The 15,315-nt window shown below is 51.7% G+C and overlaps 1 protein-coding gene across 1 annotated transcript in view; it reads right to left on the bottom strand.

Annotated features, from left to right (window-relative positions):
• The window catches only part of pecr (peroxisomal trans-2-enoyl-CoA reductase), a 30,006-nt gene extending 15,421 nt beyond the window's left edge, over positions 1-14,585 (bottom strand). Inside the window, exons 1-6 of the mRNA XM_090183013.1 lie at positions 14,289-14,585; positions 10,976-11,109; positions 10,708-10,873; positions 10,495-10,576; positions 9,358-9,454; positions 9,055-9,165 (exon numbers count right to left, since the gene is read on the bottom strand). Of these exons, the coding sequence (XP_090039139.1) occupies positions 9,055-9,165; positions 9,358-9,454; positions 10,495-10,576; positions 10,708-10,873; positions 10,976-11,109; positions 14,289-14,400 (702 nt within the window). The 5' untranslated portion in view covers positions 14,401-14,585. The remainder of the gene's footprint in view (positions 1-9,054; positions 9,166-9,357; positions 9,455-10,494; positions 10,577-10,707; positions 10,874-10,975; positions 11,110-14,288) is intronic.
• Positions 14,586-15,315: the final 730 nt, after the last annotated feature.

Genomic DNA, 15,315 nt, shown 5'->3' with positions numbered 1-15,315 from the left:
AGAGGAAGGGAGAGAGACCGTCAGGACACACACAGAGAGAGAGGAAGGGAGAGAGACAGTCAGGACACACACAGAGAGAGAGGAAGGGAGAGAGACCGTCAGTACACACAGAGAGAGAGGGAGAGGGAGAGACCGTCAGTACACACAGAGCGAGGGAGAGAGAGAGGGAGGAAGAGAGACCGTCAGGACACACAGAGAGAGAGGGAAAGGGAGAGACCGTCAGAACACACACAGAGAGAGAGGGAGGGAGACCGTCAATACACAGAGAGAGAGAGAGAGAGAGGGAGGGAGAGAGACCGTCAGGACACACAGAGAGAGAGGGAGAGGGAGAGACCGTCAGTACACACAGAGAGAGAGAGAGGGAGGGAGAGAGACCGTCAGTACACACAGCGAGAGAGGGAGAGGGAGAGACCGTCAGTACACACAGAGAGAGAGAGGGAGGGACCGTCAGGACACACAGAGAGAGAGAGGGGGAGGGAGAGAGACCGTCAGGACACAGAGAGAGAGGGAGAGACCATCAGTACACACAGAAAGAGAGAGAGGGAGGGAGAGAGACCGTCAGGACACACAGAGAGAGAGGGAGAGGGAGAGACCGTCAGTACACACAGAGAGAGAGAGAGGGAGGGAGAGAGACCGTCAGTACACACAGAAAGAGAGAGAGGGAGGGAGAGAGACCGTCAGGACACACAGAGAGAGAGAGGGAGGGAAAGAGACCGTTAGTGCACACAGATAGAGGGAGAGGGAGAGACCGTCAGTACACACAGAGAGAGAGGGGGAGGGAGAGAGACCGTCAGGACACACACAGAGAGAGAGGAAGGGAGAGAGACCGTCAGTACACACAGAGAGAGAGGGAGAGGGAGAGACCATCAGTACACACAGAGCGAGGGAGAGAGAGAGGGAGGAAGAGAGACCGTCAGGACACACAGAGAGAGAGGGAAAGGGAGAGACCGTCAGAACACATAAAGAGAGAGAGGGAGGGAGACCGTCAATACACAGAGAGAGAGAGAGAGGGAGGGAGAGAGACCGTCAGGACACACAGAGAGAGAGGGAGAGGGAGAGACCGTCAGTACACACAGAGAGAGAGAGAGGGAGGGAGAGAGACCGTCAGTACACACAGCGAGAGAGGGAGAGGGAGAGACCGTCAGTACACACAGAGAGAGAGAGGGAGGGACCGTCAGGACACACAGAGAGAGAGAGGGAGGGACCGTCAGGACACACAGAGAGAGAGAGGGGGAGGGAGAGAGACCGTCAGGACACACAGAGAGAGAGGGAGAGACCATCAGTACACACAGAAAGAGAGAGAGGGAGGGAGAGAGACCGTCAGGACACACAGAGCGAGAGGGAGGGAGAGACCGTCAGAACACACACAGAGAGAGAGGGAGAGACTGTCAGTACACACAGAGAGAGAGCGAGGGAGAGACCGTCAGAACACACACAGGGAGAGGGAGGGAGAGACCGTCAGAACACACACAGAGAGAGGGAGAGGGAGAGACCGTCAGAACACAGAGAGAGAGAGGGAGGGAGAGAGAGACCGTCAGTACACACAGAGAGAGAGGGAGAGACCGTCAGAACACACAGAGAGAGAGAGAGACCGTCAGAACACAGAGAGAGAGAGAGAGGGAGGGAGAGAGACCGTCAGAACACACAGAGAGAGAGGGAGGGAGAGAGACCGTCAGGACACACAGAGAGAGAGGGAGGGAGAGAGACCGTCAGGACACACAGAGAGAGAGGGAGGGAGAGACCGTCAGTACACACAGAGGGAGAGGGAGAGACCGTTAGTACACACAGAGAGAGAGGGAGAGACCATCAGTACACAGAGAGAGAGAGAGAGGGAGGGAGAGAGACCGTCAGGACACACAGAGAGAGAAGGAGAGGGAGAGACCGTCAGTACACACAGAAAGAGAGAGAGGGAGGGAGAGAGACCGGCAGGACACACAGAGAGAGAGAGGGAGGGAAAGAGACCGTTAGTGCACACAGAGAGAGAGGGAGAGACCATCAGTACACACAGAGAGAGAGAGAGGGAGAGACCGTCAGTACACACAGAGAGAGAGGGAGAGGGAGAGATCGTCAGTACACACAGAGAGAGAGAGGGAGGGAGAGAGACCGTCAGGACACACACAGAGAGAGAGGAAGGGAGAGAGACCGTCAGGACACACACAGAGAGAGAGGAAGGGAGAGAGACAGTCAGGACACACACAGAGAGAGAGGAAGGGAGAGAGACCGTCAGTACACACAGAGAGAGAGGGAGAGGGAGAGACCGTCAGTACACACAGAGCGAGGGAGAGAGAGAGGGAGGAAGAGAGACCGTCAGGACACACAGAGAGAGAGGGAAAGGGAGAGACCGTCAGAACACACACAGAGAGAGAGGGAGGGAGACCGTCAATACACAGAGAGAGAGAGAGAGAGAGGGAGGGAGAGAGACCGTCAGGACACACAGAGAGAGAGGGAGAGGGAGAGACCGTCAGTACACACAGAGAGAGAGAGAGGGAGGGAGAGAGACCGTCAGTACACACAGCGAGAGAGGGAGAGGGAGAGACCGTCAGTACACACAGAGAGAGAGAGGGAGTGACCGTCAGGACACACAGAGAGAGAGAGGGGGAGGGAGAGAGACCGTCAGGACACAGAGAGAGAGGGAGAGACCATCAGTACACACAGAAAGAGAGAGAGGGAGGGAGAGAGACCGTCAGGACACACAGAGCGAGAGGGAGGGAGAGACCGTCAGAACACACACAGAGAGAGAGGGAGAGACCGTCAGTACACACAGAGAGAGAGCGAGGGAGAGACCGTCAGAACACACACAGAGAGAGGGAGGGAGAGACCGTCAGAACACACACAGAGAGAGGGAGGGAGAGACCGTCAGAACACACACAGACAGAGGGAGAGGGAGAGATCGTCAGAACACATACAGAGAGAGGGAGAGGGAGAGACCGTCAGAACAGAGAGAGAGAGAGGGAGGGAGAGAGAGACTGTCAGTACACACAGAGAGACCGTCAGAACACACAGAGAGAGAGAGAGACCGTCAGAAGAGAGAGAGAGAGAGAGGGAGGGAGAGAGACCGTCAGGACACACAGAGAGAGAGGGAGGGAGAGAGACCGTCAGGACACACAGAGAGAAAGGGAGGGAGAGAGACCGTCAGGACACACAGAGAGAGAGGGAGGGAGAGAGACCGTCAGGACACACAGAGAGAGGGAGAGACCGTAGGACACACAGAGAGAGAGGGAGAGAGTCAAAACACACAGAGAGAGAGAGGGAGGGAGAGACCGTCAGAACACACACAGAGAGAGGGAGGGAGAGACCGTCAGAACACACACAGAGAGAGGGAGGGAGAGACCGTCAGAACACACACAGAGAGAGGGAGGGAGAGAGATCGTCAGAACACATACAGAGAGAGGGAGAGGGAGAGACCGTCAGAACAGAGAGAGAGAGAGGGAGGGAGAGTGTCAGTACACACAGAGAGAGAGGGACGGAGAGACCGTCAGAACACAGAGAGAGAGAGAGACCGTCAGAACACACAGAGAGAGAGAGAGACCGTCAGAACACACAGAGAGAGAGACCGTCAGAACACACAGAGAGAGAGGGAGGGAGAGAGACCGTCAGGACACACAGAGAGAGAGAGGGAGAGACCGTCAGTACACACAGAGAGAGAGGGAGGGAGAGACCGTCAGTACAGAGAGAGAGAGAGAGAGAGAGGGAGAGAGACCGTCAGGACACACAGAGAGAGAAGGAGAGGGAGAGACCGTCAGTACACACAGAAAGAGAGAGAGGGAGGGAGAGAGACCGGCAGGACACACAGAGAGAGAGAGGGAGGGAAAGAGACCGTTAGTGCACACAGAGAGAGAGGGAGAGACCATCAGTACACACAGAGAGAGGGAGAGGGAGAGACCGTCAGTACACACAGAGAGAGAGGGAGAGGGAGAGATCGTCAGTACACACAGAGAGAGAGAGGGAGGGAGAGAGACCGTCAGGACACACACAGAGAGAGAGGAAGGGAGAGAGACCGTCAGGACACACACAGAGAGAGAGGAAGGGAGAGAGACAGTCAGGACACACACAGAGAGAGAGGAAGGGAGAGAGACCGTCAGTACACACAGAGAGAGAGTGAGAGGGAGAGACCGTCAGTACACACAGAGCGAGGGAGAGAGAGAGGGAGGAAGAGAGACCGTCAGGACACACAGAGAGAGAGGGAAAGGGAGAGACCGTCAGAACACACACAGAGAGAGAGGGAGGGAGACCGTCAATACACAGAGAGAGAGAGAGAGAGAGAGAGGGAGGGAGAGAGACCGTCAGGACACACAGAGAGAGAGGGAGAGGGAGAGACCGTCAGTACACACAGAGAGAGAGAGAGGGAGGGAGAGAGACCGTCAGTACACACAGCGAGAGAGGGAGAGGGAGAGACCGTCAGTACACACAGAGAGAGAGAGGGAGGGACCGTCAGGACACACAGAGAGAGAGAGGGGGAGGGAGAGAGACCGTCAGGACACACAGAGAGAGAGGTAGAGACCATCAGTACACACAGAAAGAGAGAGAGGGAGGGAGAGAGACCGTCAGGACACACAGAGCGAGAGGGAGGGAGAGACCGTCAGAACACACACAGAGAGAGAGGGAGAGACCGTCAGTACACACAGAGAGAGAGCGAGGGAGAGACCGTCAGAACACACACAGAGAGAGGGAGGGAGAGACCGTCAGAACACACACAGAGAGAGGGAGGGAGAGACCGTCAGAACACACACAGAGAGAGGGAGAGGGAGAGATCGTCAGAACACATACAGAGAGAGGGAGAGGGAGAGACCGTCAGAACAGAGAGAGAGAGAGGGAGGGAGAGAGAGACTGTCAGTACACACAGAGAGAGAGGGAGGGAGAGACCGTCAGAACACACAGAGAGAGAGAGAGACCGTCAGAAGAGAGAGAGAGAGAGGGAGGGAGAGAGACCGTCAGGACACACAGAGAGAGAGGGAGGGAGAGAGACCGTCAGGACACACAGAGAGAAAGGGAGGGAGAGAGACCGTCAGGACACACAGAGAGAGAGGGAGGGAGAGAGACCGTCAGGACACACAGAGAGAGGGAGAGACCGTAGGACACACAGAGAGAGAGGGAGAGAGTCAAAACACAGAGAGAGAGAGGGAGGGAGAGACCGTCAGAACGCACACAGAGAGAGGGAGGGAGAGACCGTCAGAACACACACAGAGAGAGGGAGGGAGAGACCGTCAGAACACACACAGAGAGAGGGAGAGGGAGAGATCGTCAGAACACATACAGAGAGAGGGAGAGGGAGAGACCGTCAGAACAGAGAGAGAGAGAGGGAGGGAGAGAGAGTGTCAGTACACACAGAGAGAGAGGGACGGAGAGACCGTCAGAACACAGAGAGAGAGAGAGACCGTCAGAACACACAGAGAGAGAGAGAGACCGTCAGAACACACAGAGAGAGAGACCGTCAGAACACACAGAGAGAGAGGGAGGGAGAGAGACCGTCAGGACACACAGAGAGAGAGGGAGGGAGAGAGACCGTCAGGACACACAGAGAGAGAGGGAGGGAGAGAGACCGTCAGGACACACAGAGAGAGAGGGAGGGAGAGAGACCGTCAGGACACACAGAGAGAGAGGGAGAGACCATCAGTACACACAGAAAGAGAGAGAGGGAGGGAGAGAGACCGTCAGGACACACAGGGCGAGAGGGAGGGAGAGACCGTCAGAACACACACAGAGAGAGAGGGAGAGACTGTCAGTACACACAGAGAGAGAGCGAGGGAGAGACCGTCAGAACACACACAGAGAGAGGGAGGGAGAGACCGTCAGAACACACACAGAGAGAGGGAGAGGGAGAGACCGTCAGAACACAGAGAGAGAGAGGGAGGGAGAGAGAGACCGTCAGTACACACAGAGAGAGAGGGAGAGACCGTCAGAACACACAGAGAGAGAGAGAGACCGTCAGAACACAGAGAGAGAGAGAGAGGGAGGGAGAGAGACCGTCAGGACACACAGAGAGAGAGGGAGGGAGAGAGACTGTCAGGACACACAGAGAGAGAGGGAGGGAGAGAGACCGTCAGGACACACAGAGAGAGAGGGAGGGAGAGACCGTCAGTACACACAGAGGGAGAGGGAGAGACCGTTAGTACACACAGAGAGAGAGGGAGAGACCATCAGTACACACAGAGAGAGAGAGAGGGAGGGAGAGAGACCGTCAGGACACACAGAGAGAGAAGGAGAGGGAGAGACCGTCAGTACACACAGAAAGAGAGAGAGGGAGGGAGAGAGACCGGCAGGACACACAGAGAGAGAGAGGGAGGGAAAGAGACCGTTAGTGCACACAGAGAGAGAGGGAGAGACCATCAGTACACACAGAGAGAGGGAGAGGGAGAGACCGTCAGTACACACAGAGAGAGAGAGGGAGGGAGAGAGACCGTCAGGACACACACAGAGAGAGAGGAAGGGAGAGAGACCGTCAGTACACACAGAGAGAGAGGGAGAGGGAGAGACCGTCAGTACACACAGAGCGAGGGAGAGAGAGAGGGAGGAAGAGAGACCGTCAGGACACACAGAGAGAGAGGGAAAGGGAGAGACCGTCAGAACACACACAGAGAGAGAGGGAGGGAGACCGTCAATACACAGAGAGAGAGAGAGAGGGAGGGAGAGAGACTGTCAGGACACACAGAGAGAGAGGGAGAGGGAGAGACCGTCAGTACACACAGAGAGAGAGAGAGGGAGGGAGAGAGACCGTCAGTACACACAGCGAGAGAGGGAGAGGGAGAGACCGTCAGTACACACAGAGAGAGAGAGGGAGGGACCGTCAGGACACACAGAGAGAGCGAGGGGGAGGGAGAGAGACCGTCAGGACACACAGAGAGAGAGGGAGAGACCGTCAGTACACACAGAGAGAGAGCGAGGGAGAGACCGTCAGAACACACACAGAGAGAGGGAGGGAGAGACCGTCAGAACACACACAGAGAGAGGGAGGGAGAGACCGTCAGAACACACACAGAGAGAGGGAGAGATCGTCAGAACACATACAGAGAGAGGGAGAGGGAGAGACCGTCAGAACAGAGAGAGAGAGAGGGAGGGAGAGAGAGACTGTCAGTACACACAGAGAGAGGGAGGGAGAGACCGTCAGAACACACAGAGAGAGAGAGAGACCGTCAGAACACAGAGAGAGAGAGAGAGAGAGGGAGGGAGAGAGACCATCAGGACACACAGAGAGAGAGGGAGGGAGAGAGACCGTCAGGACACACAGAGAGAAAGGGAGGGAGAGAGACCGTCAGGACACACAGAGAGAGAGGGAGGGAGAGAGACCGTCAGGACACACAGAGAGAGGGAGAGACCGTAGGACACACAGAGAGAGAGGGAGAGAGTCAAAACACACAGAGAGAGAGAGGGAGGGAGAGACCGTCAGAACACACACAGAGAGAGGGAGGGAGAGACCGTCAGAACACACACAGAGAGAGGGAGAGGGAGAGATCGTCAGAACACATACAGAGAGAGGGAGAGGGAGAGACCGTCAGAACAGAGAGAGAGAGAGGGAGGGAGAGAGAGTGTCAGTACACACAGAGAGAGAGGGACGGAGAGACCGTCAGAACACAGAGAGAGAGAGAGACCGTCAGAACACACAGAGAGAGAGAGAGACCGTCAGAACACACAGAGAGAGAGACCGTCAGAACACACAGAGAGAGAGGGAGGGAGAGAGACCGTCAGGACACACAGAGAGAGAGGGAGGGAGAGAGACCGTCAGGACACACAGAGAGAGAGGGAGGGAGAGAGACCGTCAGGACACACAGAGAGAGAGGGAGGGAGAGAGACCGTCAGGACACACAGAGAGAGGGAGAGACCGTAGGACACACAGAGAGAGAGGGAGAGACAGTCAGAACACACAGAGAGAGAGAGGGAGGGAGAGACCGTCAGAACACACACAGAGAGAGGGAGGGAGAGACCGTCAGAACACACACAGAGAGAGGGAGGGAGAGACCGTCAGAACACACACAGAGAGAGGGAGGGAGAGACTGTCAGAACACACACAGAGAGAGGGAGGGAGAGACTGTCAGAACACACACAGAGAGAGGGAGGGAGAGACCTTTAGAACACACACAGAGAGAGGGAGAGGGAGAGAGAGACCGTCAGAACACACAGAGAGAGGGAGAGGGAGAGAGAGACCGTCAGAACACAGAGAGAGGGAGGGGGAGAGAGAGACTGTCAGAACACACAGAGAGAGGGAGGGAGAGACCGTCAGAACACACACAGAGAGAGGGAGAGGGAGAGAGAGACCGTCAGAACACACAGAGAGAGGGAGGGGGAGAGAGAGACCGTCAGAACACACAGAGAGAGGGAGGGGGAGAGAGAGACCGTCAGAACACACAGAGAGAGGGAGGGGGAGAGAGAGACTGTCAGAACACACAGAGAGAGGGAGGGAGAGACCGTCAGAACACACAGAGAGAGGGAGGGAGAGACCGTCAGAACACACAGAGAGAGGGAGGGAGAGACCGTCAGAACACACAGAGAGAGGGAGGGAGAGACCGTCAGAACACACAGAGAGAGGGAGGGAGAGACCGTCAGAACACACAGAGAGAGGGAGGGAGAGACCGTCAGAACACACAGAGAGAGGGAGGGAGAGACCGTCAGAACACACACAGAGAGAGGGCGGGAGAGACCGTCAGAACACACACAGAGAGAGGGAGGGAGAGACCGTCAGTACACACACAGAGAGAGAGGGAGGGAGAGACTGTCAGGACACACACAGAGAGGGAGGGAGAGACCGTCAGGACACACAGAGAGAGGGAGGGAGAGACCGTCAGTCTCAAAGCGGTCTGAAGCACTGTGCTGAACACACAGAGAGAGAGAGAGAGGGAGAGACCGTCAGAACACACACAGAGAGAGAGAGGGAGAGAGACCGTCAGAACACACACAGAGAGAGAGGGAGAGAGAGAGAGACTTTCAGAACACACACAGAGAGAGAGGGAGAGAGAGACTGTCAGTACACACAGAGAGAGGGGGGGAGAGACCGTCAGTCTCAAAGCGGTCTGAAGCACTGTGCTGATGTGTAAATCTGTGCTGTGTAAATTATGTGTGTACCTCCTCTGGGACTCCCAGTCTTTTAGCAGGGCTGAAGGGAATAGACATCTTAAACAGTGTTGGTCCAAACTCCTTATAGTTCTCAACGGCTGTCTTGGAGATGATGGTACCCTGGAAGAGGTGACAGAGTGACTGGCTTGAAACCCGGGGGCTTCTGTGGCTAGGTACCATAAGACTGGGTTAGCCCACTGAGCTTAAGATAACGCTTTGAGAGCTTGGGGAGCAAACACAAGTCTACAGGTCAGTCATATTGTCACATCTTAGCGCAATTACAAATCAGGCAAACTGTGAACACGTACGTACCGGTGCTATGGCGTTGACTCTGACTCCAGACACGGCCCATTCGATGGCCAGAGTCTTAGTTAGGTTGTCTACAGCGGCCCGCGCTGCTCCGGTATGACTGGCCAGAGACAACCCAGACGTCAGCGTGAGGTCCCCTCAGTAAGGTAGGTAGGTAGGTAGGGTGTAGAGGTGGTAGTAGGTAGGTAGGTAGGTAGGTAGTTAGTGTGTAGAGTTGGTGGTAGGTAGGTAGGTAGGTTGTGTGTAGAGTTGGTAGGTAGGTAGGTAGGTAGGTAGGTAGGTAGGTAGGTAGGTAGGTAGGTAGGTAGGTAGGTAGGTAGTGTGTAGAGTTGGTAGTAGGTAGGTAGGTAGGTAGGTAGGTAGGTAGGTAGGTAGGTAGGTAGGTAGGTAGGTAGGTAGGTAGGTAGTGTGTAGAGTTGGTAGTAGGTAGGTAGGTAGGTTGTGTGTAGAGTTGGTTGTAGGTAGGTAGGTAGGTAGGTAGTGTGTCGAATTGGTAGTAGGTAAGTAGGTAGGTTGTGTGTAGAGTTGGTTGTAGGAAGGTAGGTAGGTAGGTAGGTAGGTAGGTAGTGTGTAGAGTTGGTAGTAGGAAGGTAGGTAGGTAGGTAGGTAGGTAAGTAGGTAGTGTGTAGAGTTGGTAGTAGGTAGGTAGGTAGGTAGGTAGGTAGGTAGGTAGGTAGGTAGGTAGGTAGGTAGGTAGGTAGGTAGGTAGTGTGTAGAGTTGGTAGTAGGTAGGTAGGTAGGTTGTGTGTAGAGTTGGTAGGTAGGTAGGTAGGTAGGTAGGTAGTGTGTAGAGTTGGTAGTAGGTAGGTAGATAGGTAGTGTGTAGAGTTGGTAGTAGGTAGGTAGGTAGGTAGGTAGGTAGGTAGGTAGGTAGGTAGGTAGGTAGGTAGTGTGTCGAATTGGTAGTAGGTAGGTAGGTAGGTTGTGTGTAGAGTTGGTAGGTAGGTAGGTAGTGTGTAGAGTTGGTAGTAGGTAGGTAGGTAGGTTGTGTGTAGAGTTGGTAGGTAGGTAGGTAGTGTGTAGAGTTGGTAGTAGGTAGGTAGGTAGGTTGTGTGTAGAGTTGGTAGGTAGGTAGGTAGGTAGGTAGTGTGTATAGTTGGTAGTAGGAAGGTAGGTAGGTAGGCAGTGTTGTAGACTCACGCCATGCCTGGGAAGCCCTTCCACATATCAGCGATGATGTTGACGATCACTCCTCCGTTCTCCTTCATCCATGCAGCATACACTAGGAAAACACACACCATGTTACACACACACACACACACACACACACACACACACACACACACACACACACACACACACACACACACACACACGCACACACACACACACACACCACACACACACTCCTACCTTCCTTGCAGCAGTGGAAGGTTCCTGTGAGGTTGGTGTCTATGACAGCCTTCCACCCCTTAGATGAGGTGTGTTCTGCTGGGCTGCTGAACTGACCTCCACCGTTATTTACCAGGTAGTCTATCCGACCATACTGCTGCAACACTGACCCCACCAGAGACTTCACCTACAGCCACGCACACAGAAGAGGTTTCCTTTGATACACCATGGGGTTGGTGTGTGTACCCCTTCCTCCATGTGGAAGTTACAGGATGCTATGTTGACCTACCTCCTCCTCGTTGCGTATGTTACAGACTATAGGGGTGACAGATGCAGGACTAGACTCAGGGATACTCTGTCTCAGCTCTTCAGCTGCAGCCTCCAGCCTCTCCAACTTCCTACTGGAGATCACCACGTTACAACCTGACACAGAGACATATGATCACCAAGTTACAACCTGACACAGAGACATATGATCACCACGTTACAACCTGACACAGAGACATATAATCACCACGTTACAACCTGACACACACAGACATATGATCACCACGTTACAACCTGACACAGAGACATATGATCACCACGTTACAACCTGACACAGAGACATATGATCACCACGTTACAACCTGACACAGAGACATATGATCACCACGTTACAACCTGACACAGAGACATATGATCACCACGTTACAACCTGACACAGAGACATATGATCACCACGTTACAACCTGACACAGAGACATATGATCACCACGTTACAACCTGACACCTGAAAACCTGAAAACTCCTTGCCAATGGTATTCACACATGTAGCTGCAACTAAAACTCCTTGCCAATGGTATTCACACATATAGCTGCTACTAAAACTCCTTGCCAATGGTATTCACACATGTAGCTGCTACTAAAACTCCTTGCCAATGGTATTCACACATGTAGCTGCTACTAAAACTCCTTGCCAATGGTATTCACACATGTAGCTGCTACTAAAACTCCTTGCCAATGGTATTCACACATGGAGCTGCTACTAAAACTCCTTGCCAATGGTATTCACACATGTAGCTGCTACTAAAACTCCTTGCCAATGGTATTCACACAAGGAGCTGCTACTAAAACTGCGTGCCAATGTAATATTGTCTTTTGAACAGAGATCAGTGTATCTCGGGCAGCATTTCTTAAAGTATTGGTGTCGGACCTGTTAATGGTCAGTGTACATTTATAATTGTTTCGTTAAATTACTGGAATTGATTTGGCCAAGTGCATCTGCGGACTCTGCTCAGTTTGCCAGGGTGACAGGGCGCCAGGGTGGCAGGGTGACAGGGTGGCAGGGTGACAGGGTGGCAGGGCGCCAGGGTGACAGGGTGGCAGGGCGCCAGGGTGGCAGGGAGATGCCCGTGTGCTTCCCGGTTACCGGATCCTTTTTTCTGCCGTTTTGTTGAAGATCACTCGGTGACCCCCACGACGCAGCGCTGTTGTCCAGGCAACAGATGACGTGCTGTCCGTTACGGACTAGTCATTCCCACTCGCCGTCACTCACCGCGGTCATCAAATGGACTCAAACTAGCCACAAGTTCTGACTGAAACGCAAATACAGCGATGAGTTTCTCTCTCTCTTTCATACAAACTTATGACGAGGAGCGCCCACAATGTGTTTTGTGTGTGGAAGTGCTTAGTAATGCATAACAAACAAATGAATAAAACGACACGTCCTGACCAAACATCCACAGTATGATGGTAAACCCAGAGGTCTTTGAGGACAGGGCAGCATGCTTCAGGAAACAGGGCTTCGGGAAACAGGGATTTGCGAAACAGGGCTTCAGGAATCAGGGCTTCGGGAAACAGGGCTTCGGGAAACAGGACTTCAGGAAACAGGGCTTCGGGAAACAGGGCTTCGGGAAACAGGGCTTCGGGAAACAGGGCTTCGGGAAACAGGGATTCGGGAAACAGGGATTCGGGAAACAGGGATTCGGGAAACAGGGATTCGGGAAACAGGGCTTCAGGAAACAGGGATTCGACTGTGGACCAGTCAGTCAACTAGAAAGGGATTGTTGTAATTTTATAACAGGTGATGATCAGCAGAAATAAGGGAGTACTATCTCTCATAGTAGTAGATGTGAGTTTCTCTTTCAAACAATCCCCTGGCCTTGTACATAGCTAATAGCTAACGTTAGCCAAAGCAAGCTAGCTACTGATAGTGCAACCCTTAGTAACAGTACACACTAAGACTAAAAATGATCAGGCCTACTGTACATCTCACTGTAGAAATTATTGTTGAAAACTAGTCTAGGTTGGAACTGTTGCTGTTAAAATACAGGTAATAATTAGTATTCTGAACTGGAATAAACTGATTGAAGCAAGATGCTGTTTGAAGCAAACATTCATCTACAACAGGAAGTGGTCTCCTGCCTGACTGAGAACCCACTCACACAGTTCTGGGTTGTTCATCTACAACAGGAAGTGGTCTCCTGCCTGACTGAGAACCCACTCACACAGTTCTGGGTTGTTCATCTACAACAGGAAGTGGTCTCCTGCCTGACTGAGAACCCACTCACACAGTTCTGGGTTGTTCATCTACAACAGGAAGTGGTCTCCTGCCTGACTGAGAACCCACTCACACAGTTCTGGGTTGTTTATCTACAACAGGAAGTGGTCTCCTGCTTGACTGAGAACCCACACACAGTTCTGGGTTGTTCATCTACAACAGGAAGTGGTCTCCTGCTTGACTGAGAACCCACACACAGTTCTGGGTTGTTCATCTACAAACAGGAAGTGGTCTCCTGCCTGACTGAGAAAGCAGTAGATGTTCTGGTCCAATTTGGCTTCACATACCTATGTGAGTCAGGGTTCTCAACTCTGACGTACATAAACAACAAGTCCAGAAACAGTCTCCAGGCTGAGCATGACCTCAGTGTTGTCAAGAACAGAGTCCAGAATAGATCTGCTCTCATTAGCACTGTGTGTGTTTTCTGGTCTACAGATGTGATCAATCACTTTATTCCAGTTCAGAATTAAAAATATATATTGTATTTTAAACAGCAACAGTTCCAAACCAGACTTTCAACAATATTTTCTACAGTAAGATGTACAGTAGGCCTGATCATTTTTCATCTGTACTGTTACTAAGGGTTGCACTATCAGAAAGCCTGTGTGTGTGTTCTGTTATTCATCTGTGTGATGTGATAAATCAGTTTATTCTAGTTCAGAATGAAAATGATTTGTTGTATTTTAGCAGCAACAGTTCCAACCTAGACTGATATGTCAGAGTGTTTTTAATAGGGGGAAATAAACATGAATACATATTCATATGAATATTTAATTTAATTGTCATTTGTTTTTGTCTATATTGCATTTGTTTGAGGCATAAGAGCAATGAAATATTAATAATATACCGATATTTATGTATAGTTGCATATTTTCCTAAGCATGGGTCCCAGGAAAACAGAATTTCTCGTTTGGGTCCCAGGCTGAAAAAGTGTAAGAACCCCTGATCTAGGGTAAAGTTCACTCAGTGCTGCTATAACCTAGTTAGCGACTCCCTGCCTGTGTCTAAACGCTGACACACACAGAGTAATCGATACGTCTGAACACAACACACTACCTACCCAGCTTCAGCAGGTCGGAGGAGATGGCTTTACCGATTCCGGTGCCTCCTCCCGTTACCACCGCCACTTTGTGGTTGAACAGACCCGCTTTAAACACACCGGAGACGGCCATGTTTCTCCCTGCTTCTCGGTGCTAGTCATGTGATCTGTCGTGTTTTTGAGCGCCCTTGTGGCGCCCTCTCCAGGATACAGCCGGTATCACAGCCGACTGATAATGTCCTTTAGTGATGGGCGTTCAGCCGGTATTACAGCCGACTGATAATGTCCTTTAGTGATGGGCGTTCAGCCGGTATTACAGCCGACTGATAATGTCCTATAGTGATGGGCGTTCAGCCGGTATTACAACCGACTGATAATGTCCTTTAGTGATGGGCATTCAGCCGGTATTACAGCCGACTGATAACGTCCTATAGTGATGGGCGTTCAGCCGGTATTACAGCCGACTGATAATGTCCTTTAGTGATGGGCGTTCAGCCGGTATTACAGCCGACTGATAACGTCCTATAGTGATGGGCGTTCCGGATCTGTTCAGTGAGACGGTTCTTTTGGCTCTCAATCGGCTCTTTAAAAAATTTTTTTTTTAGTTTTTCAAGTCAAACAGCTTGCGAAAGTTTGACTATGATTGGTGTTAAAACAATTTCAAATTAAATTATTAAATGAAATCATACTCTACCTTAACCACAATGTATTTAAAAATGCATTGGTTTGTTATGGAAAAGAATGCTATTAAACATTTGCATTTAAAGTATAACTTTTTAATGTTTATAAACAAAGTGTGTATAAATCTAACCATTCAAAACGAACACAATCTGAACAACATACAGATAAAGTCAGAAGTTTACATACACTTAGGTTAACTAGTTTTTCAACCACTCCACAAATTTCTTGATTCTTGTATAGTTTTGGCAAGTCAGTTAGGACATCTACTTTGTGCACGACACAAGTCATTTTTCCAACAATTGTAAACAGATTTTTAAAATTATAATTCCCTGTATCACAATTCCAGTGGGTCAGAAGTTTACATACA

Source organism: Oncorhynchus mykiss, chromosome 8, assembly GCF_057628025.1.
Source record: "Oncorhynchus mykiss isolate SJ-2025 chromosome 8, ASM5762802v1, whole genome shotgun sequence".
NCBI lineage: Eukaryota > Metazoa > Chordata > Actinopteri > Salmoniformes > Salmonidae > Oncorhynchus > Oncorhynchus mykiss.
Note: the sequence above shows the minus strand (reverse complement) of the source record. Positions and strands in the feature narration are given on the sequence as shown.